Here is a 23,701-nt window from a genome sequence, read left to right as displayed (position 1 = left end):
GAGGTCCGGGACGCCCAGGGTTCCCAGGTCTGCCCGGACCCCCTGGTCCCACTGTGGGGTCGGATGTTCCCGGACCTACTGGAGACCCAGGACTCCCTGGACTGGATGGAGAATATGGTAAATATATTTCCACGGTTGGGTTACTTTCTGTCCTCTTAATGTCCTATGTTGTCCTTTCCTTTCCTTTCCTTCTTAAGCCTCTTTCCTTTCCTTTCCTCCTTAAGCCTCTTTCCTTTCCTTTCCTCCTTAAGCCTCTTTCCTTTCCTTTCCTCCTTAAGCCTCTATCCTTTCCTTTCATTTCCTTTCCTTCTTACGCCTCCTTCCTTCCTTCCTTCTTTCTTTTGATTTCCTTCCTTTTCTAAAACCAATTTCCCATCCTCCCCTCTACTGTCCTTTCTTTCCTCATCTGTATTTCCTTGTGATTTCCTTCCTTTCTTAAAACCCAGTTTCCTTTTCTGTCCTATCCTTTTCTCTTCTTGTTCTCAACCTACTTTTCTTCGTTATCCTTTTCCCTTTTTTTCTCAACCAGATCCCCTTTCCTGTTTCGTTTCCTATTTCCTTTCCCTGTATCCTCTCCTCCTGACCCTCTCCCCTCCGCTCTCCTCCAGGTTTCCAGGGTCCTCCAGGTCCTCCCGGGCCTCCTGGTCCCGGCACAGCTCAGGGAGATAGAGGTGACTCTGGGCTCCCAGGTTTCCCAGGATCCCCCGGCAGGAAGGGAGAATCCGGCCTCCCTGGTGGTGCCGGACTCCTCGGCAACCCCGGGTTCAAAGGTCAGCGACGGCCTTTAATTGATGTGAAATGACTCTCAAAAAAAGTGTTAAAGAAAAATATTTATGGGGTTTTTCCAGGAGGAAGAGGCGAGAGCGGCTACAGCGGAGGTCCAGGTCTTAAGGGCTATCCTGGGGACTCTGGTTATTATGGAAACAAAGGAGCCAAGGGACTACAAGGTAGGAGGACTTAAATAAGACCTAAAGATAAGATAAGAGTTTACTCCCCCGACTCATCCTGTATTTCCTCCCCTCTCCCTCTCCTTCCCTTCTCCCCTCCAGGACGTCCCGGTCGTAAGGGAGTCCCCGGAGTCACCATTCCAAGTATACCGCGAGACTTCGCGCGACCCCTCGGAGAGATAGGTTACCCCGGATCAAGTGGAGGCTCCGGTACTCCCGGAGAACCCGGTCAGCCGGGACTCCCCGGACGCTCAGGTGAGCGATCAAACAGTCCAGATATTTTTATTTCTACCATGAAAGACAAAAATATGACACATTATGTGGAAGTGTTTATAGGAGTAGTTTTGTTTTGAAGATGGATTTCACTCTCATGTTTGAGGCTTAGCTTAGCTTAGCTTAATGGATGAAAACTGGGTTGAAAGGATAGCCTACTTCGGTCCGAAGCGTAAAAAAGTTCTGCAAGAAATATGTTGTAAAATGTGACCTATTTAGTTTTGAGATTCTTGTTGGTGGATTTTGTTGCTTTTGGTCAGGATGTAGGTGATCAGTTTTTAGTCTCTATGCTAAGCTAAGCTAACCAGTTGGTTATACAAAACAAATGATCTGACTCTCACCTCTGAGTGTCTCCTGCTGCAGGTCCTAAGGGTCGTCCCGGTCCTGGAGGCAAACTGGGCCGGACTGGATCTCCTGGCTTCCCCGGACCCATCGGTGACGCCGGACCCCCCGGTTTCCCTGGACCCACTGGAGAACAAGGTCAGACATTTACATGCTATTTCAACCCAGAAATCTCCCCTCAGCAAAGAGTTAGCATGAAAAATAAAACTCTTGTTTCCTCGTTCCTTCAGGGGCCCCTGGATCATCGGGGCGCTCCGGGCCCCCCGGGTCCGTGGGTCGCGGCTCCAGCATTGGTTACACCCTGGTGAAGCACAGCCAGAACGCCCAGGTGCCCATGTGTCCTCAGGGCATGGCCAAGCTGTGGGACGGGTACAGCCTGCTGTTCGTGGAGGGACAGGAGAAGGCTCACAACCAGGACCTGGGTACGGGAAGACCTTTAATATTCAGGCACTAACGGGATGTTAAATCTACCTTTGATCTGTGAGCGGCTTCCTCCTTTCTGCACTTCCCTTAATGGAAGCTTTTACCTAAATGACCCCAAATAATAAGATTCATGTAGTGGAGCTATCTAATTAATACATGAGCGTACTAAAGACAGGCTGGAATAGAGTTTTAGTTTCAGCTCAAAACAAATATTTATATCCTTTACATCTTAAACTTGTGTTAAACAAAGGTTGGATGTTACAATCTATCTTTAAACATGTTAAATTGCTTATTTTAATATTATTTTATCACATATAATCAGGTAGAAAGGACATGATTTTAATATTACTTCTATTTTTGCCCTTACTTTTACCCAATGGGTGTGAAAACAGCAACTCCCATGGTCCCACACTCCTTCAAAATGCTTTACATGCCACGATATTTAGCATGCGCTCTCATCCAAAGCTACTTGCATGCACTTTCATACAGTAGAGATGCCTACATGAGTGAAATGAGGCGAAATATTTTGTCCCAAGGGCAATTCAACAATTTCCAATCATTATCCCTCATTTCCTCCCGTCTGTGTCTGCAGGTCAGGCGGGGTCGTGCCTCCCCAGGTTTAGCACCATCCCCTTCCTCTACTGCTCCCCCAATGAGGTGTGCTACTACGCCAGCCGCAATGACAAGTCCTACTGGCTCTCCACCACTGCTCCCATTCCCATGATGCCCGTGGCCGAGCAGCAGATCCAGCCCTACGTCAGCAGGTAACGGCCCCTGTTCGGGACCGCTAACTGAACTCCCTGAAGCGAATCCGAACGATAATGGACTCTCTTTCTCCTGTGTGTGTCATCCAGGTGTGCTGTGTGTGAGGCTCCCTCTCTGGCTGTAGCTGTGCACAGTCAGGACCTGACCATCCCCACCTGCCCCCCCGGCTGGAGGAGTCTCTGGATCGGATACTCCTTCCTCATGGTAACCTATAAATGACTCATAATGAGCCTGATAAATGTCCCCATCTAATGCTAATGCAAACGTCCTTGAAATAGGGTAAAATGTTCAACTAAATCAATAATAACTGTTCCCCCTCTCCCGTGCAGCACACAGCGGCGGGCGCTGAGGGTGGGGGGCAGTCCCTGGTTTCCCCCGGCTCCTGCCTGGAGGACTTCCGCGCCACGCCGTTCATCGAGTGCAACGGGGCCAAGGGCTCCTGCCACTACTTCGCCAACAAGTACAGCTTCTGGCTCACCACCGTGCAGCCGGACCAGGAGTTCGTCTACTCCCCCGGCCAGGAGACCCTGAAGGGGGGCCAGGAGCGCTCCAGAGTCAGCCGCTGCCAAGTCTGCAGCAAGCTGTTGTAGTATTCACACCTCCAAGAGATCTATAGAAGAACACTGACTGAAAAGGAGCCCTTCTCCTGCTTCTCCAAAAACAACATCAGAGTTTTTGATCCCGTTTAGGAATGAATGGCTTATTCAAAATGTTTAAAACTAGGAGGAGGGAGGAAATGGAAAGAGAAGAGCCGCGGTGTGGGGGCTCTCCTCCAGATTATCACTGACAATGGTGCTATTGTGTACGTGTTTATTTTGTGTCTGTTGACTCGTTACGCTTTTATTTTTTTTGGGGCGAGGATCATTCTCTTCTACCTCGGAGAGTGCCAACCCACTTTGGATAGCGCGATTACAAAAAATCTGCTCCGGATAAATCAGTTTGAGTCATTTTTGTTGGTTGAATTTAAAGTCTTACCTTCTGTGAGCTGATCTAACTGAAGTAGAACCACCTGAATCCTGTTAAAAAACGTGAACTGGGCTTTTTCTGTATTTCCTGCCCTCTACACCTGCTTTAAAGGCATTTATGTCACAGTTCCCTTAAGAGGAAACAACCAATGGACATATTATTGCAAAAGAGGGTATTATTTGTATTGAAATGAAATAACTGAGACACATTTTAAGGCAGAAAAGAACCAGATTTATCAGAATCCTTTTGAACGTTTCAATGTTTGCTTATTTGATTTGATTTCTAACAACATTGGAAATTATCTTTCAATCAAATCTCCTTTTAAGCTCTCTTTCATAGTTTACAGGAATTATCTTAAACTTGGCGACGTGGAAGTTAGGAAATATAAACGTGTAAAGTGTCAGAGCTAATAGGATCCTTATTTTCTGGAAATGATAGTTAGTTAGATTTCAAGAGTAAAGTCAACCTTCTAGTGAAGCTAGTGAGTGGAACTTGAGTAAAAGTTTGCCGTTATCGTTCAAAATCATGCAATTTGTGTCGTTTAATTTGACATTTTTCCTGTTTTATACGCCTTTTATATCTGTTTATTTCACAATATGACTGTACGGTGCTACACTACCCTGACTGCTGACTTGAAAGGCAACTTTTAAAGCTATTAAACCGCATGCAATTCTGCTAAACTGCTATAAAAAACAAACTGCATATGTAGTTATGATTGATATATCTTATATATATTGCACTGATGGGTTAGAATAATAGACTAAATCCACCTTCATCTTTATGTTGTGACCAAACTAGTGTTTTTTCCTTAAATCATCCCAACCAAACACTCTCTCTGATAGATCTTTAATTATTGCTGTACATATTGCTTACTGTATTTCCCACCAAAGTATGCTGGAGCAAAAGTCTATAAAAGCTTTTATGTTGAATTGTTTTTCTTTCTTTTCCACTCTGTGTCTTCTCTCTGTCCTTGGATAAAACAAGAGGAGGACATCGATTATTGTCTGGCTATAAAAGTCGAGTTTATGACAGAATTAGATCTTCCTCCCATTATCCTGGGACAATGAAAGCCACTGCGTGACGTTTAACCACTAAGACCACTGCGTCTAGCACATAGCTCCGTCTCTCCGCTGGTAGCCCATTTTACTTCCTTTATTTTGTTTTTGTCAGCCTTTGTGGTTTTGTAATCTAGCTTGTAATTATTTTACCTTAATCATGATACTATCCCCTGGTTTTTATTTACTGAGATGGGAGGGAATGGGAAGATAATGATGTGTACATTGAATATGAGAAAACAAAACAGAATGCCTTTAGGATGATGTTTTTATATGGAAAATATATTCACCACTGATGATTTAACAGACCCCGAACAACTGTTTTATTGTCTGTTTTGGTCTTTACCCCCATTTTCAAACAAACGTGGTGCGTGGTGAGTGCCTGGAGTGACAGAGAAGAAATGCAGTTTTCCTCAAAGAGGATCTATCACAATAACATGGTAATAACATGTCTGTTACTGTCATGTGTATTTCTGTGCTCACACATAAATAAAGTCTCCAAACTAACTGAGAATATTGAAGGCAGATGTGTTTATTCGTCGAACAATGAGGTCGTTCAGGCCCGTCTACATGTAAACCACTGAGAAAATGTCCGGTGCTTTTTCATTCTTAAAGAGACGTAAGAGACGTGGCAGAACGGATATGAGGGGGCAGAGTGTTCCAGAGGGTAGGGGCAAGTACACAGAAAGCCCTATCGCCAAAGGTTCTGAGTCTGGTGCGAGGAGTGGAGAGTAAGTCCTTGCTGGTGGAGCGCAGGGACCGTGACTGGGAGTACGGCTGGAGGAGGTCGGTGATGTACTGGGGTGCCAATGAGTGAAGTGATTTGTAGGTGAGGAGGAGGATTTTGTAGCAGATCCTTTGTTTGATTGGCAGCCAATGGAGTTTCTTGAGGATGGGGGTGATGTGCTGCCAGGGCTTGGTGTGCGTTAACACCCTGGCAGCTGAGTTCTGGACATACTGCAGTCTGTCTAGGGCCTTGTTGGGCAGCCCAGACAGGACACCATTGCAGTAGTCCAGACGGGAGGTGATGAAGGCGTGAATGAGAGTTTCGGTGACTGAGTCGGTGAGTGACGGCCGGAGTCTTGAAATGTTACGGAGGTGGAAAAAGGCAGATTTGGTGATGCTCTTGATGTGGGAACTGAATGAGAGTGTGGAGTCCAGAATGACGCCCAGGTTCCGCACTTCAGATGTTGGCGAGGTGATACAGCCGTCAACGACCAGGGTGAGGTCTCTAACCTTCTTGAGCAGTGTTGCTGGCCACCACCATGAGCTCTGTCTTGTTGGTGTTGAGTTTCAGTAGGTTATTGGTCATCCAGGTTTTGATATCAAGCTAACTAACTAAGAGTAAAAATATAAAAGTTGACCAAGAATATAAAAATATGAGGATTATTGGATGAATAAAACACTATTATTTCTATCACAAATATTTGTACACAATTAATGACAATATGATATCATATGTGTTTCCTATTTATGTTGTTATTGTCTCATTCTTCTCTTTATTTATTTAACCCCACAGTACGCATAAATAGGTGAACGTGCACATGCAAGTGTAGTGCACACACAGCTTTACACACTATACAGTTTTTACAGGCTGCCATTCTCTACGGCGCCAGGGAGCAGTTTGGGGTTCGGTGCCTTGCTCAAGGGCACCTACTCAGGGCCCAGTAAGTGACCTGTCACCTCTCCAGCAATCAGTCTGAGCCACTGCCTGTGGTTGTATACTCAAACAATCCCAGGCACTACACATTTCAATAGGTAATTAACAATAAATGACGAGTTAAAGACAAAGTAGAACAAGAAGAGTATACATAATAATAGAAAAGTGTTCAAACATGGTCTCAGGTGTATTTAAAAGGTAAAAGGTGAAGCAAACATGAACATCGAAGTACGTTAACACCTGAACTCCTAAAAAACGGTATAAAAAATACAAAATTGAGACTTTTTAATTCATTTTGACCAAAGAATGTATTAAAATTAAATAGCAATGTCCTGTAATTACAACTCCCTGGCAGCAGGCGGCGACATAGTCCTTCCTTAGCAACAGAGGACTTCCAGCATAGCAACAACAGAGCTGCTAACGTTAGCTCGAAGAGGAGCGGAGTGTATTTTTTCTGCTTATTGGGGACTTATCAACAGGCGAGTCTCACACCTGGAAGCCAAAGCAATGTCTAACGTACTTGTTCACCTCGTGTGCTTGTTTCTATAGTCGTTAAATCACGCGTGAATCCGTTTTCCGATGTGTGTAAAACCGTTAGCCTAGAAGCTAGCATTAGCTCCGTTAGCTTCCTAATCCCTAGCATCAGCTACTAACAGTTTACTTTCTGTTTGATATCAGATATTTCTGCGTGAGTAAAGGCGAATATCGCATACAGATAGATGTGTGACAGTTGTTAAATGTTACTGCCATTTTCTTCATTGTCAGCTAGTTGATGCTACGGTTAGCTAGCTAAAGCAACCCTTCATTTTCTATTATAAAGATGCATCAGCTACACTAACATTGGCTAAAAGTGGTTTCTTGTGATGGTTTTGTAATTTAAAAGACATTTTATGGGGTTGCCCTTCAATGTTCATACGGTAGCTGTGGTAGTCCCTTCCTAACCTTAAGCATCCATCTGTTTGCATTTCACTTATGTATTCCTACAATAAGCAGTATTTTATTTCTGCTCATTTGATATCCTTTTATTCTCTGCTTTACATGTATAAAGTCTTCTTCTCCTGCATTACCTGCACATTGGTTCATTGCAACATTCTCCTGCACTATTTTATTTATATTCTGTTTCTTTTTTGCTCTATCTTTGTTGTCATATCTTATATACAGTATATTGATGTTGCATTGTTTTTCATTATCATAACCACACTGTAGCTACTGTGCATATGACAGTGACCTTTGAGTCTTTGACATGTGCTTATTATGCTCAGGAGAAAAGAAGCATCTCGTTTACAGAGAAATACTTAATAATAAGTAAGGGTTTAACAAGTGCTTTGATCCTGAAAGTGAACATTTGGTTTTTGCAGCCTCATTAGGACTTTACTCAAGTACTGGACTTACGTTGAGGTGCCTTGACTTTGCACAAGTAGTTTCCTTTAGTGCCACCCTTTACTTCTACTGCAAAAATGAATTGGCAGCAATTTTTTTAAATTGATTTTAGGATTTTAAATTACTTCAGGGTCCTAGCTTTTCAATTGCTTTTTATTTTAAATATTTATAATTCACAGTGTTTTTTCTGCATTGAATGAGTACTTCTTCTCCTAATACTCTAAGTGTATTTTCCTGATCATACTTTACTGCTTACAGTATATTACTTATACTGGAGGAATTCCACATTGCAGTATTAGTACTTTTACTTAAACTTCTTCCAGCACTCACTCGGCTGAAGGAAGTGCAAATGCATAGAGAAATTAAAGGACAGAAGGAGTAGATTTATACCAAATGAAACCAAAGACACATTTAAATACAGAAGTGCGAGAAAACAATATAGCTATAATATGATACCAACCAGTCATCACTGAGTCATAAAAAACTGAGATGCAAATAACCCCAAGAAAAAATGCCCTGTTGCTTTCAAGAGGAAGGGAGTTGTGGTTTACAGGATGAATAGTGGAGGATGTGAAAGGCCTTTTATTAAGTGGTTCAAATGGAAGCAGGTTACACTATATATAAACATCTCTCCTGTTTTCCTTTCCCCTCAATGCAGGTACGCTGGAATTTTCTGACACCCACTCGGACATGTCCTATGTCTTCATCAACGACTCGTCGCAGACCAACGTGCCGCTGCTGCAGGCCTGCATCGATGGGGACCTGCCGTTTGCCAAGAGGCTCCTGGAGACGGGCTGCGACCCCAACATCCGGGACAACCGGGGCCGCACCGGGCTGCACCTTGCCGCCGCCCGGGGGAATGTGGACATATGCCGCCTCCTGCACAAGTTCGGGGCCGACCTGTTAGCCACCGACTACCAAGGCAACACAGCTCTGCATCTGTGCGGACACGTGGACACCATACAGTTCCTGGTGTCCAACGGGCTGAAGATCGATATCTGGTAGGAAATGTCATCCATTGGTCTTTTAATGAACACCTCTGTTGCTCCTTTCAATATCTACACTATTCAGTGGTCTTTCTCTCTGTAAGTCAAATGTGTTCATAAATGGCTTAAGATGTATTTATTGCTGAAAGAGCTGCATCCAGTAGTTTAGGAGAGATTATCAGAGCTGATGGATCATTTCATTTACAGACTAACTTGCCCTATCAAACGGTGATTAAACCACTTGATGTTAGAGTGAATATTTGGACTTAGATAAATGTATGCTTTATAAGATAAGATCCGCAGGGAAACACAGGAGTTAAAGCAGCAACAGAGTAAGTTATAGTAAGTACAGTTATATATTTCACTGTGAAAAGAAGATATCACAACAACAAGGTGGAACGAACATATATACATTTTATAATTAGGGGAAACCACAGTGATTCATTCTATGTTCTGAAAGCTGATAAGGGAAATGTCAAAACCACAGACCTGTTCCCGAGTCATTCTCAGAACTGTTCTTGAGTCATTCTCAGAACTGTTCTTGAGTCATTCTCAGACCTCTTCTTGAGTCATTCTCAGAACTGTTCTTGAGTCATTCTCAGAACTGTTCTTGAGTCATTCTCAGAACTGTTCTTGAGTCATTCACAGACCTTTTCTTGAGTCATTCTCAGAACTGTTCTTGAGTCATTCTCAGAACTGTTCTTGAGTCATTCACAGACCTCTTCTTGAGTCATTCTCAGACCTCTTCTTGAGTTATTCTCAGAACTGTTCTTGAGTTATTCTCAGAACTGTTTTTGAGTCATTCTCAGAACTGTTCTTGAGTCATTCTCAGAACTGTTCTTGAGTCATTCACAGACCTCTTCTTGAGTCATTCACAGACCTCTTCTTGAGTCATTCACAGACCTCTTCTTGAGTCATTCTCAGACCTCTTCTTGAGTCATTCTCAGAACTGTTCTTGAGTCATTCTCAGAACTGTTCTTGAGTCATTCTCAGAACTGTTCTTGAGTCATTCTCAGAACTGTTCTTGAGTCATTCACAGACCTCTTCTTGAGTCATTCTCAGACCTCTTCTTGAGTCATTCTCAGAACTGTTCTTGAGTCATTCTCAGAACTGTTCTTGAGTCATTCTCAGAACTGTTCTTGAGTCATTCTCAGAACTGTTCTTGAGTTATTCACAGACCTCTTCTTGAGTCATTCACAGACCTGTTCTTGAGTCATTCACAGACCTCTTCTTGAGTCATTCTCAGACCTCTTCTTGAGTCATTCTCAGACCTCTTCTTGAGTCATTCACAGACCTCTTCTTGAGTCATTCACAGACCTGTTCTTGAGTCATTCACAGACCTCTTCTTGAGTCATTCACAGACCTCTTCTTGAGTCATTCTCAGACCTCTTCTTGAGTCATTCTCAGAACTGTTCTTGAGTCATTCTCAGAACTGTTCTTGAGTCATTCTCAGAACTGTTCTTGAGTCATTCTCAGACCTCTTCTTGAGTCATTCTCAGAACTGTTCTTGAGTCATTCTCAGAACTGTTCTTGAGTCATTCTCAGAACTGTTCTTGAGTCATTCTCAGAACTGTTCTTGAGTCATTCACAGACCTCTTCTTGAGTCATTCTCAGACCTCTTCTTGAGTCATTCTCAGAACTGTTCTTGAGTCATTCTCAGAACTGTTCTTGAGTCATTCACAGACCTCTTCTTGAGTCATTCTCAGAACTGTTCTTGAGTCATTCTCAGAACTGTTCTTGAGTTATTCACAGAACTGTTCTTGAGTCATTCTCAGAACTGTTCTTGAGTCATTCACAGACCTGTTCTTGAGTCATTCACAGACCTCTTCTTGAGTCATTCTCAGACCTCTTCTTGAGTCATTCACAGACCTCTTCTTGAGTCATTCTCAGACCTCTTCTTGAGTCATTCTCAGAACTGTTCTTGAGTCATTCTCAGAACTGTTCTTGAGTCATTCACAGACCTCTTCTTGAGTTATTCACAGACCTCTTCTTGAGTCATTCTCAGAACTCTTCTTGAGTTATTCACAGACCTTTTCTTGAGTTATTCACAGAACTGTTCTTGAGTCATTCACAGACCTGGTCTTGAGTTATGCTGACAGTTGTTATTCTTCAAGTCATCTTAGAGAGTCTGGGAGGGCACTGTCTGTAGGGGGAATCTTCTCTTTTTTTAAAAAATATGTATATATTTATTTACTTTAGAAATTAGGTTTAGTATTTATTTTAAATACAACAATGCAGTGACCCTCAAACGTTTTGTGGTACTGGTCGTATTCCAAATTGAATAAAATAAACATAAACAGCAAATATATCCACATCCCCTTTTAGAAAAGACACATACCAATAGAGTATCTAAGAAAACACACACTCAAATCTCTAATGGACCTATCTAACGGCAGCAACAGTGTGTGCACATTGCTCGGGGTTATAGAAGGGGAGAGTCAACACAACAGCAGGTTCCGGGGTATAAACGGGGCCCTATTATACTCTCCTGTAGTGTGTTATGTGTGCATGTAAATGGTCTGCCACGGCTAAAACCCCAGTATGGGGAAAATAAGGAGCTTTATGAACATTAAATCCTGGAGACATGTCCCGGGAGACACTCATTTCTGATATACACCTGAACCTGAGCAGAAACGGGCCCCTTTAAAGACTACACCTAAATATCCACTCTGGCACAGTTCCTTCGACTCTTTTGATTAACACAGTTCGTCTGTCCGCTGCTCTCCCTCACAGTAACCACAACGGCTCCACCCCTCTGGTGCTGGCCAAGAGACGCGGAGTCAACAAGGACGCCATCCGTCTGCTGGAGGGTCTGGAGGAGCAGGAGGTGAAGGGCTTCAACAGAGGAGCACACTCCAAGCTGGAGACCATGCAGATGGCAGACAGTGAGAGGTGAACAGAGAAGTGTGGAGGAAGTGTGTGAGAATGGGTTATAGATGACTAATGCAGTGTTTTCCTGCGTGACTCACCTTTTAGGGAACTGATGTTTGTATTATCTACAAAGGACATCTGATTGCTGTAGATAATGAGTCTTTATTCCCTGTTAGCCCAGACTGGGAGTCAAACAAACAGACCTCTGTGAAAGCAAACTGTAAAATGCATGGATGGGGAGCCTTGCGGACTAATAGCTGTACAGAAGCTCAAACAGCTGGATGAGATGTTTGGAAATGTTAAATAAAAATGAGGAAATTATAAAAAAAATCAACCCCCTCTTCCTCACCGTGACATTTAGAGCTATACACTTGTCTCTCCATTATCCATTGGTGTTTGTTTTTGTGCCACATATTACTGAATAGATAAACGTTTAATTTAATAGTGGTTATTTTATTTAGTTTGAGCACCTGAAGTAATTGTATATATTGGAGACAGGTGGTGGTTATACCAGGGTTAATTGTATTTTGGATTATGGAAATCAGTGGACAAAGGGAGATTGTTGTCTGGACGTACTGTAAGGGAATCATCTGTTTATTTTTATATCCAATAATCAATCCCTACAATATACTGAGTCATATCGCATATGCAATACCAACTGTACAGCAGAGAAACCCTGTGTTACTGCAGTATTATTCCCTTATGTGATGGATCTAAACACGTCTTCCAACTCTCCTTAAGAGCATTTTGATACAGTTTCAAAAACCTCTCCTTTCAAAGCTTTAATCGTGACATCCTTTTGGAATAAACCTGCAAATGAAGCTGTGACCCTTCCTGTTTCCCCAGTGCGATGGAGAGCCACTCCCTCCTGAACCCCAACCTGCAGAGCAGTGAGGGGGTGCTGTCCAGCTTCAGGACCACCTGGCAGGAGTTTGTGGAGGACCTGGGCTTCTGGAGGGTCCTGCTGCTGCTGGTGGTCATCGCCCTGCTCTCCCTGGGCATCGCCTACTACGTCAGCGGGGTCCTGCCTTTCTCCCCCAGCCAACTGGAGCTGGTGCACTGAGGGAGGAAGGAGGAGAAGAAGGGGTCCGGTGTGAACGTACCTTGAGTATAAAGGCATTTCTGCTTCCAAAACTCACACGCTCAATTGAAAACAACGTGAGGTGATTTAACAGGAAGTGTCTCAGACTAAAGTGTTGGTTTAAATAATGTTTAATATTCCCTCCTCAAAACGAGATCAAGCTGCTTTTGATCTCGTGTGAAAATGAGAAGTAATGCTCCTGCTTTGTTTGCAGTTATACGACCAGCTCCTGCTCTAACCCTTTTCCCTTCCCTTAAGCTCTGTTACAAGCTGTATATTGCCATCGTTTTGTGTCTTTGTTCTTATTTGCCTGATCTTTTAATCGTGTTATGTATCAAATATCTCCTGGATTCACTTTCCTGCATACCGTGTGTTTGGTTTAAATCCCGCAGCCTTGCTTTCTTAACCCCTGTCCCCTTTAACCAATAGAATGGGGACAGTTTAGTCGTGGTAAATGATAAATATTCCTCACTTTGCATCGTCTTATTACAGTAGAAAAGCACCCCGACTACAGGCCTTTTTTGGGGGGAAGCGCGTCATGTTTCACGACACGTTAGAAAGACATTCCCGGCTGAAGCATGCGGTTTTGTGGCATTATTATCTACTCATATAACGGCACAATGCTCATAAACTCTAGGGTTATGGCAGCAGTTTAACAATGTTATGCATATTCATTTTTATCTCAGTGTCCTCGTACACCATGTTGATTTTATCTGTTGTTGATTTTCTGTCATTAAATGTGGAAACGGAATAAAATAAAGTGTATGAATGATTCTAAACGACCCGCCCGTATTGCCAAACCTGCTTTCTGTTGCATTGATACACCATAATATCGCAGGTACAGAACGTCACAGTTTTTAAATTAATATATAAAACATGCATTCATTTTGTGCATGTCTGGAAAGCACATGCTTGTGTTTAACAATTCTGAGAAGGCCGTACCTTTGTGTAATAATGTGTTCCATAATACATCTCCTTTTCCTCTGCTATATTTCAGAGGTAATCTGAGCCTGATATTGGCTATTTGACATTATTTTTGGGCCTTAATCATGCTCTTAAACCTTGGAAAATCAAAGTTTTTGAAATCAATATAAATATAAAACATGCAATCAATTTGCTTCTTGTTGCATTTCTACAGAAAGCACATGATTGTGTTTAACAATTATCCAGCATCTCCAGAACTCTGCTGCACCAAACCATGGCAGCATCTCACCCCCATGCTCATCCACCTTCTCTGGCTCCTGATCAAGTCCCAGATCACTTTCAAAACCCTCCTCACCTACAGGTCTCTCCATGGCCTCACTCCACAGTACCTATCAGACCTCCTCCATCCCTACACCCCTACACGGAGTCTGCGGTCCTCGGACGGGGGCCTTTTCTCTATTCCCCGCAATCTCCTCCGCACCGTTGGTGACAGGGCGTTCAGTGCTGCGGCCCCCACCCTCTGGAACGCTCTTCCTGTAGAGATCCGCAATGCTGCCTCCCTGCACATCTTCAAACCCTCACTAAAAACTCCCGTCTTCACCACAGCCTCTGACCAGTAACCCATCTCAGTCCCCCGTTCGTCTTCCACACCTGCCATTTCTGTTTCTATTTTTTTTTTATTTTTTTTTATTTTACCTTTATTTTACCAGGCAGATCATTAAGAACAAGTTCTTATTTACAAAGATGGCCTGACATAAAACAAAAATAGGTGACACTTAAAAAACATACAAAGACATAGAAAACAAGGATTGGTTATACAAAATCATTAAAACCATTAAATCAGCGGGCCTAGGTGCACAAATGGGAGACTGAGCTGAAGGATTAGACGGAGGGGAAACACTTGCAGGGATCAGTGAGATGGTGTGAGATGGAGTGTTTGAAGGCCGGAATGGAAATGAAAGTGACCAGTTTGAGGTGTGTTTGTAGTGCGTTCCAATCTGTGGCAGCAGCTGACTGGAATGATGCAAGGCCGAGTGAGGATCTAGTTTGAGGGGTTGTTAGCAGGATGCGAAGAGAGGACCGAGTGTTATATGTGGTAGGTAGACGATGCAGCAGGCGGGACAAATAGGGGGGTGTCTGATGAAGGATGGTCTTGTAAATGAGAGTGAGCCAGTGAATATGACGACGAGTATGAAGCGATGGCCAATTTACCAGAGAGTAAAGACTGCAGTGATGAGTATTTAGGGGGGCGTTTGTAGCAAAACGGATGGCAGAGTGATAGAGTGTGTCCAGTTTAGCAAGAGTGCCCTTAGAGGCAGTTCTATAGATAGTGTCACCGAAATCAAGTGTGGGGAGAATAGTCATTTTTATAAGCGTGAGTTTAGAAGAGGAAGTGAAAGAGTGGCGGTGGCGGTAAAGGAAACCAAGTTTAGCCCGCACCTTAGACTGTAACTGGGAGATGTGATGTGAAAAACATATTGTAGTGTCTAACCAGATACCCAGGTATTTGTAGGTGGAGACTTGCTCCAAGATTGCCCCCTCACAGGTGGAGATGTTTAAGGGAGACGGAGAGGGTACACCCTTCCGATGAAACCACATGGCTTTTGTCTTAGTTGTGTTGAGTGACAGTTTCAGTTGTGTAAAGGCATGTTGTACCTGGAGAAAGCTATCCTGGAGCGTGGATTGGACAGAGGAGGGAGAAGGACCAGAGGCATATAAGATGGTGTCATCGGCATAAAGGTGAATGAGTGAATTGCCAGCAGCTAGGGGAATGTTATTGATATAGATGGAAAACAGTGATGGGCCAAGTATAGAACCTTGAGGAACACCCTTTGTGACAGAGAGGGAGTGAGAGAGTGAGTTATCGAACCTTACGCGTTGCACCCGGTGAGATAGATAGTGAGAGAACCAAGCCAGCGAGTGACCTATGACCCCAATACTACTCAGCCTGCTGATGAGGGTGGGATGGTCAACAGTGTCAAAGGCCTTTGCAAGGTCAATGAAAATAGCAGCACAATGTTGTTTGGTGTCTAGCGTGGATGTAATGTCATTCAATACCTTTAAAGTGGCTGTTGTGCACCCATACCCAGCGCGGAACCCAGACTGTGCGTCAGAGAGTATACCAAAAGTATTAAGATAGTTAGTGAGCTGATTGTTCACAAGCTTCTCAAATACCTTGGACACACAGGGCAGGATGGAGATGGGTCTGTAGCTATTTGGATCTGACTGCTCACCACCTTTAAACAAGGGCAGGACGATGGCTTCTTTCCAGTCAAAGGGTATTTCAGCCGTATGGAATGAGTGATTGAAGAGTTTGGTTATGGGTGCTGCAATGATGGGAGCTGCAGTTTTAATAAAAAATGCGGGAAGGTTGTCAGACCCAGCTGATTTTTTGGGGTCTAGAGCAGACAGTTCCTTTAAAACCTCCCCCTCTGTAAGAGGCCGAAAGGAGAAGCTGTGTGTGGGAGGGTGCAGGTGTGGGGGGCTTAGAAGACTATGGGCTGTGGAAGGCGATATAGTAGGGCCTTTGGACAGTGTGTTCTCAAAGACAAAGCCAGACTTTACAAAGTGACTATTGAAAGTATCTGCCATTGCAGTCTTATCTGAGATGACAAGATCATTGACTTTGAGTGAAACAGGCATGGCTGAGGGCTTGTTCTGAAGTTTTCTTACTGTTTTCCAGAAAGCATTGGGATCGGAGCTACATTGTGTGAATTGAGCCTTGAAGTAACCAGATTTGGCCTGGTGTACGGCTTGTGTAGCCTTATTGCGGAGTTGCCGGAATTTGAGGAAGTCTGTGGGAGACTTTGATAGACGGGCTTTTCTCCATGCAGCATTCTTTTGATGGAGAAGAGATGTGAGCTCTTGTGTGAACCAGGGGCTGTGACGATTTTTCAACCGTTGTTTCTTGAGGGGGGCATGCTTATTGACCACAGCACTAAACTGGTCTTTGAACAGAGACCACGCATCATTCACAGAGGGAACCAGGCTGACTCTGTGCCAGTTAATATTGGCCAGGTCATGGAGGAAAGCTTGGGTGTTAAAATGCTTTAGACAGCGCTTAATGCTGATGGTAATGGGCTGTTTGGTGGAGATGTTTTTGCGAATGCAGGCTATAAAACAGTGGTCACTGAGGTCGCTGCAGAACACACCAGATTGATACATATGGGGAGTGTTAGTAAGAATTACATCCAGCAAGGTAGCTTTCTCCGGACAGTTGGAGTTGAGCCTGGTTGGTTGGGTGATAATTTGCTGGAGATTAAGGGAGTCTAACTGCTGTATGACTTTCTCAGGAGGCCTAAGCATGTCCCAATTGAGATCACCAAGCAGAACAAGCTCAGACTTAGTGAAAGGTGCCAGTGCTCTACTAAGAGCCTCAAGAGTACATGCAGGGGCTGAGGGGGGGCGATAACAGCCGGCCACTGTAATACAAAAATTATTCGATAGCCTTATCTGAATGATCAAGAGATCAAACTGTTTCGGAATAGACTTGGCAAGTACCACTGAGCAGTGTAGTTGTTCTTTAGAGTAGATTGCTACTCCTCCACCTTTAGATGATCTGTCTTGGCGAAATAGATTATAGCCATTAATGTTGGTATCAGGATAGGAGACAGAATTACGGAGCCATGTCTCAGTCAGGACAAGGACATGGGGATTGGAGGATTCCACCCAGACTTTTAGTTACTTTATTTTTCTATTCTTTTATTTGCAAACATTTTTTGTTTGTTTATTTGTTTTCTGTCCGTCCTCACAACATGGAAAGCGGCCTTGGGTACCGAAAAAGGCGCTATATAAATTCAAATTATTATCTTTATTATTACAATTATTATTATCATCATTTTTATTATCATTATTTATTATTATCATTATTATCATTATTTATTATCATTATTATTATTATCATTATTATCATTATTTATTATTATTATTATTATTATTATTATTATTATCATTATTATCATTATTATCATTATTTATTATTATTATTATTATTATTATCATTATTATTATTATCATTATTATCATTATTTATTATTATTATTATTTATTATCATTATTATTATTATTATCATTATTATTATTATCATTATTTATTATTATTATTATTATTATCATTATTATTATTATCATTATTATCATTATTTATTATTATTATTATTTATTATCATTATTATTATTATTATCATTATTTATTATTATTATTATTATTATTATTATCATTATTATTATCATTATTATTATTATTATTATTATTATTGTCATTATGTATTATTATTATTATTATTATTGTCATTATGTATTATTATTATTATTATTATTATTGTCATTATGTATTATTATTATTATTGTCATTATGTATTATTATTATTATTGTCATTATGTATTATTATTATTATTGTCATTATTATTATTATTATTATTGTCATTATGTATTATTATTATTATTATTATTATTGTCATTATTATTATTATTATTATGTATTATTATTATTATTGTCATTATGTATTATTATTATTATTGTCATTATGTATTATTATTGTTATTATTATTGTCATTATGTATTATTATTATTATTGTCATTATTATTATTATTATTATTGTCATTATTATTATTATTTATTATTATTATTGTCATTATTATTATTATTATTAATTATTATTGTCATTATTATTTATTATTATTATTGTCATTATTATTATTATTATTATTGTCATTATGTATTATTATTGTTATTATTATTGTCATTATGTATTATTATTGTTATTATTATTGTCATTATGTATTATTATTGTTATTATTATTGTCATTATTATTATTATTATTATTATTATTGTTATTATTATTGTCATTATGTATTATTATTGTTATTATTATTGTCATTATGTATTATTATTATTATTATTATTATTATTATTATCATTATTATTATTATTATTGTCATTCTCATTATGTAGTATTAGTAGTAGTAGAAGGCCGTACGTTTGTTCCTTTATAAATGTGTGTGTAACTCCTCATCTGAGCCTCATACTGGTCATCTTAAATGTTGGGGGCTTAATCATGCTCTTAACCTCTGAGTTTACATCTTCGGGAATGTAGTCAGGAAGTCAAATCTTGCATTTGTGATGAAGATTATTACGACATTTAGGAGTAAAGACATTTTAGTTTATTTTGAAGGTTAAAGTTATTTTACCCTTTAACTGAAGACGCAGAGAAAAGGAAGGCCCGGATAGGCCCGGATAGGCCCGGATAGGCCCAGCACCAGATCCAATGGTTTTTATTCGTTTATATTCTAGCCAATGAAAAGCCTGGAATATGAGGTCAGTGTGGGCGGGGCTGAACTTTGACATTTCAGGTTTTTTTAACTTGAAATTGTTTGCTGCTGAAGATCGGTGAACCGATTTTGCAGCGACTTAAAAACAAAAGTATGGAAATAAGGAAGAAATGCACGGATCTTTGAGGATTCAGCACTCTTAAATACAGATAAAAGTGAAGTTTAATCACAGATAAGTTTGAGTTTAAGATATACATTCAATCAAGCTTCCATGTTTAGGCCTGTTTCCTGCAGTGTGGATCTGGAGAGACTGCTTCTGGGATTAAAGGCCCTGAATGAGCTGCAGCTCTGCTGTCTTTGGGCTGGAACATTCAATCACGATTATTCTGATCTCCAAACGTCATGCACCGTGATGTTGAACGACTGCCTCTTCCAGACACGGTAAGGTAAACTCGTATCCTCCGTGGCTGCATAATGAATACACAGATCATCAGGAATGCTCTCTCTATGTAGTCGCAGTGTGTTTGTTCTGTGTCTGTAGAAATGCTTTCAGGTAGACTCTCTTCTGCCGTGGCTGCATAATGTGAAACATAATGAAGAATGAGGCGATGCAGAGCAGTGTGTGGTCCCGGTGCTGGGATCTCTCTGGCTTTGCTCTCTGCAAAGATGTCATTATGGTTCGTTTCTGACTCATTGTTCTGCTGTTAATTGTCTGTTGATTTGAGTAGATTTGGGTTGGTGTGATGATGATGTTTATTTTAAAACATAATACATTAAAGCCCTAATTCCTGCCCAATATGCACTTATTGTGTGTTGCTTTTAAATGTGCATGATAAATGAGGGACTTTACAATGAAAGAAAACAGGGCAGTTAGGCCTGGTTTATTCGCATCATAACCAAGTAAAACCCGGCTGCGTCCAGATGTTAATCAAAGTGAAGTCAGTGTCTGAAGCTGTGTGTTTTATTCCTATTATAAACCTCATATTCAACTCCATCAGACTTTTTCAAATAAGCATATCCAGTTATTTAGATTTGCATATATTTGTTCATATATTGTATTTTTAATGTTGGGGAGAATAAAGCAGTCCAGCACACACAGGGAAAACACATCAGAAATCCTTCATACGTGGCACAGCAGGTTACAGTTAGAGCAGATAAAGGCACAATTGTGATGAGTGGATTAACATGAAAGAAGCAAGCACAGCTTAAAATACGAAATCACATAACTGCACATCCATAAAGTAACTGAGGTCATATATATAGTATACATATAATTGAAAAGCATATTCCATCAGCACCTATAACATGTTTGGGTATTTTCTAGAAATAAAAAAGGGACAAAAGAGGCAACTTCAGGATGTGGATATTTGTATAAACTTTAAAGGTGAAGGATTTGATACAAATCATGTATACAACAAAATTCATTTAGGGGTTAATAATGAAAAGACCATATAACGTCACATTAAAGACGGTCATCAAGCCGGTCCGTTCACTTCCGGAACACGAGGGTCGGTGAAAGGTTGCATCTCCGCTGCTGCTGTAGGTCCTCCTCCCCCGGCTCCACCAGAGACACCTGACCTGCAGATTCTCGGCATTTTCAGACCACAGAGAAAAGCACCTGCAATCAGAACCACAGCAGCTACCCAGATCCAAACGGTCTTCTGCAACCGAGGGGTGAGAGAGGAACAAAAACAGGAGACGCTATTGTTGTTAACTCAGACGGTTTATGGCAGGTTTAAAAACAAGAAGAATAACATCCCAGTTCCCATCTCAGTGACATAAATACATCAATAAAGCTTTCTGCATGTCTATAGTATTTGGGTCATTCCTGTCCCACCTGCAAAATGATAAATAATCCATGCCCAAAATGCTAAAACATGCACTTGTGTTTAATTTACTTGTCCTTAGACAAAACATGTATATTCAGTTGCAAGCGTCCTTTTTCGACACCTCAAATCTACTCTGTAAAGTCCCCTACTGTAAAGGCTTTAAATCAGAATCACTAGACAGGGCAGTTAGGCCTGGTGTTATTTGCGTCATAACCAAAATATGACTCAGTTAAATGACTTCTGCCTCACAATTCCGTGAGCCCCGAAATACTTTTGTCATTATTCTAACTCCTTAATATAATTGTGCCCTTACCATCTTTTAAGAATTCACTTCTTTTTTTTTGTCTCCCACATTTTTGTAGTAGTTAGTAGTTTATTCCTCATCAGCCTCGTCTTTGCCTGCTGCCTTAAAGTGAAACGAGTATTTGACCATGGACAGTTTTTATTTTATTGGTATCTAAAAACAGAGGGACGACAGCTCATAGAGGGATCTCAACTATTGTTGTTAACTCAGACGGTTTATGGCAGGTTTAAAAACAAGAAGAATATTATCTAAGTTTTAGATATTTGTAGTGGTGTACTCACGCCTGGTGGCTGGGGGGTGCAGGTGATTTTCTTGTTGTCCTCTGCTGTATTCAGAGCAGGGCTGACCCTCAGCCTCACAGCCTGCAGGTGCTCCCTCCCATTGTTCTTAAGGACGTAGAGAAAGTAATCTCCCTGGTCCTCGGGCTTCACCCCCTGCAGTGTCAGAGTCAAGTTTCCATCGGACTTCCAGTTCGGGGCTACAGAGATTCTGTTCTCAAACCCTGAGCCCTGTGTGATATTCCCGGAGGAAAGGTCCAGCTCAAACACACGCTGTTTGTCTCTCTCCACTCGGTACCTCCCGAGTTTTCCTACAGTATTGCAGTGGAAGGTGAATCCGGCAGCCTGTCCCTCAGTCTCTGATATCTCCGAGGGTACAAGGCAGGGGCGGCTGGCCCATAGGGGGCGATAGTGCACCGCCCTCCTTAAGCCAAACGAAAAAAAAAAAAAAAGAAAAAAAAAGAGAGAAAAGAGTTTATTTTGCCGGTCTAAGTCTTAATAGTATAGTCCAAACAGCAGCCTGAATATCGCTGCGACAATCAGCAGCCTGGATGTCACTGTCCAACCAGTAGCCCCGCCCCTTGGGGCGATATCAGTCAGATTGAAAATCGCCCCAGGCGCTCTCATAGATTTATATGTTGAGACTCGTTTTTTCAAAAATCGAACGATACAATGCATTTCTATGGGCTCCGGGGGGGCTTGCCCTAACGTGATTTCGTCATACGCAGTTACGCACTGATGCGTGCTCGGACGTACAGCGCGCGCGTCTGGCGGAGACCTGTAAACCTGTAAACTGTATAGTGGTAAATGGAATATGTTCTGGAAAATTTTGATTAATTACAGTTTTGATTATAGTATAATTTGATTTGATTATTGCTATGGCATCCATGATGGCTATAAATTGTAGACTGTGCTAAAAGTGATTTCAAGGGCAAACTATTAGATGACAAACTATCTGTTAATGTGTGTTTTATTGTGGAACCAAATGTATTGTATATTTTATGTCTGGGGTTGCATCTAGTGGTTGAAAACCAAATTAAACAATGAGATGTGACACTGTAAAGCTGGCTATCTGACTTTTATTTATTATTATTTTACCCATTGAATGGGTCATCTTAGCCATCATCACAACTTTTGCCCCCCCTGAGAAATTTGTCAGGAGCCGCCACTGGTACAAGGACATTAAGTTGGATAGGTTCCTCTTCCTCTGAGCCGCAGCTCAACTCGTACAGTCCGTGGTCGTTGATGTTGGTCCTGTCTAAGATCACAGACCCGTTTGGACTCATCCTGTCTCTGTAACCTGCTGCCGGCTTCCATTCATCCTCCAGCTGAGCCACAAGCTGAGTGCTTCCCCCGTTCCAAGTGAGCTGAAGTTTCGATCTATTTTTCTTGCACTGTTCAGTTTTTGGAAACTGAACTCGGTCTCCTAGAATAGTATCGAGAGTTAGTCCGAGAGTTAGTCCGAAAGAAAGGCAAGCAAAAAATGAGAGAGAGCGCATTGTAAGAGCTACCATTCTCGGATCTTTCGCGATGCTGTGCTGCTGTTCAATGAGCTCTCTCTCTCTCTCTGTGATACGTCGGGCAGGGAGGGGAGGGGCGGGGCCAGGCCGGGGAGGGTTGGAGGGACAGCCCATTCCAGCAGTCACAGGCGAAGCTGACATTAAAATGAGTCACTATGGAAACAATCTGTAGTGAAAGGTGCCAGTGCTCTACTAAGAGCCTCAAGAGTACATGCAGGGGCTGAGGGGGGGCGATAACAGCCGGCCACTGTAATACAAAAATTATTCGATAGCCTTATCTGAATGATCAAGAGATCAAACTGTTTCGGAATAGACTTGGCAAGTACCACTGAGCAGTGTAGTTGTTCTTTAGAGTAGATTGCTACTCCTCCACCTTTAGATGATCTGTCTTGGCGGAATAGATTATAGCCATTAATGTTGGTATCAGGATAGGAGACAGAATTACGGAGCCATGTCTCAGTCAGGACAAGGACATGGGGATTGGAGGATTCCACCCAGACTTTAAGTTGGTCCATTTTTGGCACCAAGCTTCTTACATTTACATGCAGAAAACCCATATTGTTTCTAACACAAAAATCATGGAAACAGAGATCATGTGACTGAAAACCATTGAGGGGGGGAACAGTATCAAAAGGACCAGGGTTGACATGAACATTACCAGAGATTATGAGTAGTAACACAATCAGAGCACGGCAAAGGGAGGATGAGTCATTGTGTTTACATTTGTCAAGTGTAGGAAGATTAGAAGGTAAAATAATCATATTGCTGAGAAGACTCATAACATAACATGAAGACAGAGGAGGAATAGTAATGTTTACAATTG

The 23,701-nt window shown here is 41.6% G+C and overlaps 3 protein-coding genes across 3 annotated transcripts in view; 2 read left to right on the top strand and 1 right to left on the bottom strand.

Moving 5' to 3' along the window:
* The window catches only part of col4a6 (collagen, type IV, alpha 6), a 99,277-nt gene extending 93,992 nt beyond the window's left edge, over positions 1-5,285 (top strand). Inside the window, 9 exon segments of the mRNA XM_063900659.1 lie at positions 1-117; positions 609-770; positions 849-947; positions 1,050-1,202; positions 1,584-1,700; positions 1,793-1,984; positions 2,578-2,749; positions 2,840-2,954; positions 3,080-5,285. Coding sequence (XP_063756729.1) covers positions 1-117; positions 609-770; positions 849-947; positions 1,050-1,202; positions 1,584-1,700; positions 1,793-1,984; positions 2,578-2,749; positions 2,840-2,954; positions 3,080-3,340 — 1,388 coding nt within the window. The 3' untranslated portion in view covers positions 3,341-5,285.
* Positions 5,286-6,786: 1,501 nt separating this feature from the next.
* Positions 6,787-13,531, top strand: ankrd46b (ankyrin repeat domain 46b). Its single transcript, XM_063901335.1, has 4 exons — positions 6,787-6,910; positions 8,470-8,812; positions 11,531-11,689; positions 12,515-13,531. The coding sequence occupies exons 2-4, from the start codon at positions 8,502-8,504 to the stop codon at positions 12,729-12,731; spliced, it is 687 nt and encodes a 228-aa protein (XP_063757405.1). The 5' UTR covers positions 6,787-6,910; positions 8,470-8,501; the 3' UTR covers positions 12,732-13,531.
* Positions 13,532-19,269: 5,738 nt separating this feature from the next.
* LOC134875998 (uncharacterized) lies at positions 19,270-22,888 on the bottom strand. The gene is made up of 3 exons (XM_063900802.1): positions 22,537-22,888; positions 21,362-21,739; positions 19,270-20,608 (listed from the first exon to the last, which is right to left on the bottom strand). The coding sequence occupies exons 1-3, from the start codon at positions 22,870-22,872 to the stop codon at positions 20,423-20,425; spliced, it is 900 nt and encodes a 299-aa protein (XP_063756872.1). The 5' UTR covers positions 22,873-22,888; the 3' UTR covers positions 19,270-20,422.
* Between the last annotated feature and the right edge of the window lie 813 nt (positions 22,889-23,701).

This window comes from Eleginops maclovinus, chromosome 14, assembly GCF_036324505.1.
Source record: "Eleginops maclovinus isolate JMC-PN-2008 ecotype Puerto Natales chromosome 14, JC_Emac_rtc_rv5, whole genome shotgun sequence".
NCBI lineage: Eukaryota > Metazoa > Chordata > Actinopteri > Perciformes > Eleginopidae > Eleginops > Eleginops maclovinus.
The sequence above is the reverse complement of the archived record's forward strand: the minus strand, read 5'-3'. Positions and strand labels throughout refer to the sequence as shown.

Bases quoted from the DNA above. Each gene is read 5' to 3' on its own strand.
- ankrd46b (XM_063901335.1), top strand. From the start codon at position 8,502: ATGTCCTATGTCTTCATCAACGACTCGTCGCAGACCAACGTGCCGCTG. The intron at 8,813-11,530 runs GTAGGAAATGTC...TCTCCCTCACAG, and splicing joins GGGCTGAAGATCGATATCTG to TAACCACAACGGCTCCACCC. The intron at 11,690-12,514 runs GTGAACAGAGAA...CTGTTTCCCCAG, and splicing joins CAGATGGCAGACAGTGAGAG to TGCGATGGAGAGCCACTCCC.
- LOC134875998 (XM_063900802.1), bottom strand. From the start codon at position 22,872: ATGGTAGCTCTTACAATGCGCTCTCTCTCATTTTTTGCTTGCCTTTCT. The intron at 21,740-22,536 runs CTTGTACCAGTG...AGCCGCCCCTGC, and splicing joins AACCTATCCAACTTAATGTC to CTTGTACCCTCGGAGATATC. The intron at 20,609-21,361 runs GTGAGTACACCA...CCTCGGTTGCAG, and splicing joins GCACCCCCCAGCCACCAGGC to AAGACCGTTTGGATCTGGGT.